The 3900-nt window shown below is 43.8% G+C and overlaps 1 protein-coding gene across 1 annotated transcript; it reads left to right on the top strand.

Annotated features, from left to right (window-relative positions):
• The first annotated feature begins 1438 nt into the window (after positions 1-1438).
• LOC149151933 (uncharacterized) lies at positions 1439-3690 on the top strand. Its single transcript, XM_089443320.1, has 4 exons — positions 1439-1749; positions 2140-2641; positions 2807-3161; positions 3284-3690. The coding sequence occupies exons 1-4, from the start codon at positions 1439-1441 to the stop codon at positions 3688-3690; spliced, it is 1575 nt and encodes a 524-aa protein (XP_089299446.1).
• Positions 3691-3900: the final 210 nt, after the last annotated feature.

Here is a 3900-nt window from a genome sequence, read left to right as displayed (position 1 = left end):
ATCCACGGGTGGTTCACTTGGTCAAATAATCGAGTTGGGTCGGATCACATCGCTGCTCGTCTGGACAGGTTCCTGGTCCAAAGCACCCTTATGATGAACAAAAAGATCATCATTACAAAAATTTTGCCTAAATTAACCTCAGACCACAAACCAATTCAGCTCCTACTGGAAGATGAAGAAGATCTGGGGCCCATTCCCTTTCGCTTCAGCCCGCTTTGGTTTGAGAAAGAGGGATTCATGGAAACTGTGAAAGCTGCCTGGGCTAAACCCTTCTCAGGCTCCTCCAACTATATATGGGAACAAAAGTTGAAGGCCACAAAACAAGCACTGAAGGAATGGATCAAAAAGCCAGATCCCACCCCAACCAATCAAAGAAAAGAGGCAGTCCAGATGTTGCACTCCTTGCAAATAAATATGGAAAATAAAGACATTACAGCAGAACTATTGGATAAGGAAGTAAAAGCTCAACGTTCCACATATCAATCCTTCCGAGCTGAAGAAGAACACTGGAGGCTAAAATCCAGAAGCCTTTGGTTAAAGGCAGGGGACCGGAACACCTCTTTTTTCCATCGACAATACAAAGCTAGGTTGTCCCGGAACTATATAGCTGAAATCAAAACCACGGAGGGCCAATTTTGCAAAGGATTCAACCAGGTTAAAGACGCTGCTGAAAATCATTTCAAGAACTTATTCAATGATGGAACCCAAGGTAGCGATGAGGAAACAGCCGATTTCCTCTCCAATATCCCTCTTCTTGTTAACCCTGAAGATAACATAGCTCTCTGCAGACCCATCTCAGAGGAGGAGATTATCAATGTAATCTGGTCCATGGAAGCCGACAAGGCCCCTGGGCCTGATGGATTCACAATCCATTTTTATAAAGCATGCTAGGAAGTTATCAAAGTTGATCTCCTTAAAATGATAAGAGGCTTCATGAAAAAAGCTAAGATAGGAGGAGGAACCAACTCCACCTATTTAGCTCTAATCCCTAAAGAAACCAACCCTGACTCCTTTGCAAGATTTAGGCCTATTTCGCTGTGTAATGCATCTTACAAAATTATAGCCAAACTCTTAGCTAACCGAATCAAGCCTCTGCTCAAAAGATTGATCTCCAGTTCTCAAGGCGGATTCGTGGAAGGCAGGTACATTTTGGACAACGTTATTCAAGTGCAGGAGACCATCCATACAAGCAAACAGCGAGGGGAGAAAGGTATGTTGATTAAACTTGATATGGCAAACGCATTCGATAGAGTTAATCGCTTGTTCCTTTGCAAAGTTTTGTTGTCTTTTGGCTTCTCTCAGCAATTTGTACAACTCATAAAAGCATGTATTGACTCCCCATGGATCGCTCCCCTTATCAATGGTCGCCCAACTAATTTCTTCCAAGCTCGGAGAGGCATCAGGCAGGGATGCCCCCTCTCTCCCTCTGTACATCCTCATGGCAGACTCCCTTAGCAGAAAACTTGCAGCTGAAAGAAATGGTGGCTCCCTCCTGGGTCTCAAACCTTCCTACGGTTCAGCCCCCTTGAATCATGCACTCTTTGCGAATGACTCCCTTCTCCTTGGTGGTGCTTCCTCCATAATAGCGAAAACCTTTGACAAAGTCCTGAGAAGTTATTGCAGGGTATCTGGCGCTCTTGTCAATAAAAGTAAAAGTGAAATCTTCAGCTGGAATACAGAACAACAGGAGATCAACAACATCGCGAAGATCTTAGGGTTCAAAGGGCATGCACAATGGGACAGGTTCAGGTATCTTGGACTACCTATATCCTTAGGCGTGAATAAGAGGTCCCTCTAGATTGATATCATCAGTAAAATCAAAGCTTTGGGAGTTCACTGGTTAACAAAAGGTGGAAAAACCATTCTAATCAAATCTCAGCTGTCAGCCCTTCCTATTTATCAAGCAGCTTTCCTCTTGGCTCCCAAAAATGTTATGGAACAGATCTCTTCACTCCTCAAGGACTTCTTATGGCAAGGAGGGAAAGGCAACAAAAAATAAATGTATCTAGTAAATTGGGACTTGGTCAAGAGGTCGATCACTGAGGGCAGATTGCAAATACATGACCCTTCCCTAGTTAATATATTGTTGGGAGGCAAGCTTCTGTGGAAAATGATCCATGACCCTTCTCATCCTGTCAGCATCACTCTTCGGTCCAAATACGCAGACAACGCCGCCCTCAGGAAAATGCATTTAGACAGCACAGTTTCATGCACGCAAGTTTGGAGGCTCTGTTGCAAAAGTAGCAATTTTTTCAAGAATCACTTGTACAGAATCCCAGGAAATGGCAAGCGCATGCATCTGTGGAAAGACCGCATAATGGGGTGCGATCCTTTAGCTGAAAACAAAGAAATCGCAGAGCTCAGGGACTGGTTAGAAAGAACAGGCATAAACAGCGTTTATGACTTGTCAATTTGGGACAGTCGCGGTGAGTGGGCAGGCTGGGATCTCCACGGAGTCCCTGCGCATTTAACCGACCAACAGAATCAGCTTGAGGATCTGCTCGAAGAAGCCACGCCGGTCAACAGAAACATGAGAGACAGTTGGGGCTGGGGCCGGACAGGTATTTACACTTCAGCTGAGGGCTATAGAGCGCTTCAAGAATTGAAGAACAGTAATCATCCGCCTACATTTTGGAAACAGGTCTAGGAGCTGCTAGCTCTTCCAAAAATAATTTTTTTCTTCTGGACTTTGGCGCACAAAAAACTTTTAACAAGAGACAACCTCGTAAAGAGGAAGATCGAAGGGCCTCATAGATGCGTGCTATGGAGAAGTAATCCTGAAACTGCCCAACACCTTTTTTTGGAGTGCCCCTTCGTCAAAGAGGTGTGGGGTCTCATTCTGCAGGATTTTCAGATCTCTATACCTTCTCAGACCTCTGTCCCGAACCTATTTGCTACATGGAGTGCCTGCTACCCTCAGCGTATCCCTCCCAAGTCCTTTTGGCGCAAGGTATGGATAGCGATTCCAAAATTTGTTTGCTGGCAGCTTTGGCTGGCACGTAACCAGCAGATCTTCAAAGACATACAACATTCTCCGGTTCAAGTTGCAGTAAAAGCAAAGTCTCTACTCTTGGAAACGGCCCAACAACAGTACTACAAAGATGATCCTCTGCTCACTCCGGAAGAAAAGAGGTGGCTGGCCCTAGAGCCACATCCCGAAAGTATCTCCTACCCCCCCAGAAAGCTAAACCGGACTGGCGAAAAAGAGAACCAGATGACATCTTTCAGAAATGGTGGAGGGCCCAAAAATTAACTACCATATTCTTTGATGGGGCATCCAAAGGGAACCCCGGAGTTGCAGGTGCTGGTGGGGTCATCTATTCCACGGATGGGACTGAAAGAGATTCATTTGCATGGGGCCTTGGCCTGAAAACTAACAATCAAGCTGAGATCCTTGGGCTGCTCAAAGCTTGTCTTATTGCTAGAGAGAAAGGTGTTAAAGATCTCCAAGTCTTCGGAGACTCAGAAATTATAATAAAAAATTTAATCAAGGGTGAACTCTTCAACAACGTTGGTCTCAACAAAATTATGGGCAGATTGAAGAGAGTATTACAAGACTTCAACTCATGCAAGCTCTACCATATTCTCAGAAACTCCAACAGTGAAGCGGATCGGATGGCGAACATTGGATGCACTCTCATGAAAGGGAGTTTAACTGTAAATGGGGAAAGCTTCTTCCAAAAATTGTGAAATTGTAATATCTCAAAGGCTGCAAAAAAGGAAAACAGCCATGTAATAGGGGTCGCTACGACAAAGACCCACTATCCTTTTGCAATAAATAAAAATCACAACCGTTACAGTTAAAAAATAAAAATTAAAAAAAAAATTAAAAAAAAATGAAAACGGATAGGGAAGCTAATAGTTTCTCAATTATTTAAATTAATTCTAATTGACACACAT

The sequence above is a fragment of the Pinus tabuliformis genome, chromosome 9, assembly GCF_031772625.1.
Source record: "Pinus tabuliformis cultivar Carrire ecotype Pingquan chromosome 9, CPIR1, whole genome shotgun sequence".
In the NCBI taxonomy this organism is placed as follows: Eukaryota; Viridiplantae; Streptophyta; class Pinopsida; order Pinales; family Pinaceae; genus Pinus; species Pinus tabuliformis.
This window is presented reverse-complemented; position numbering and strand designations above follow the sequence as displayed.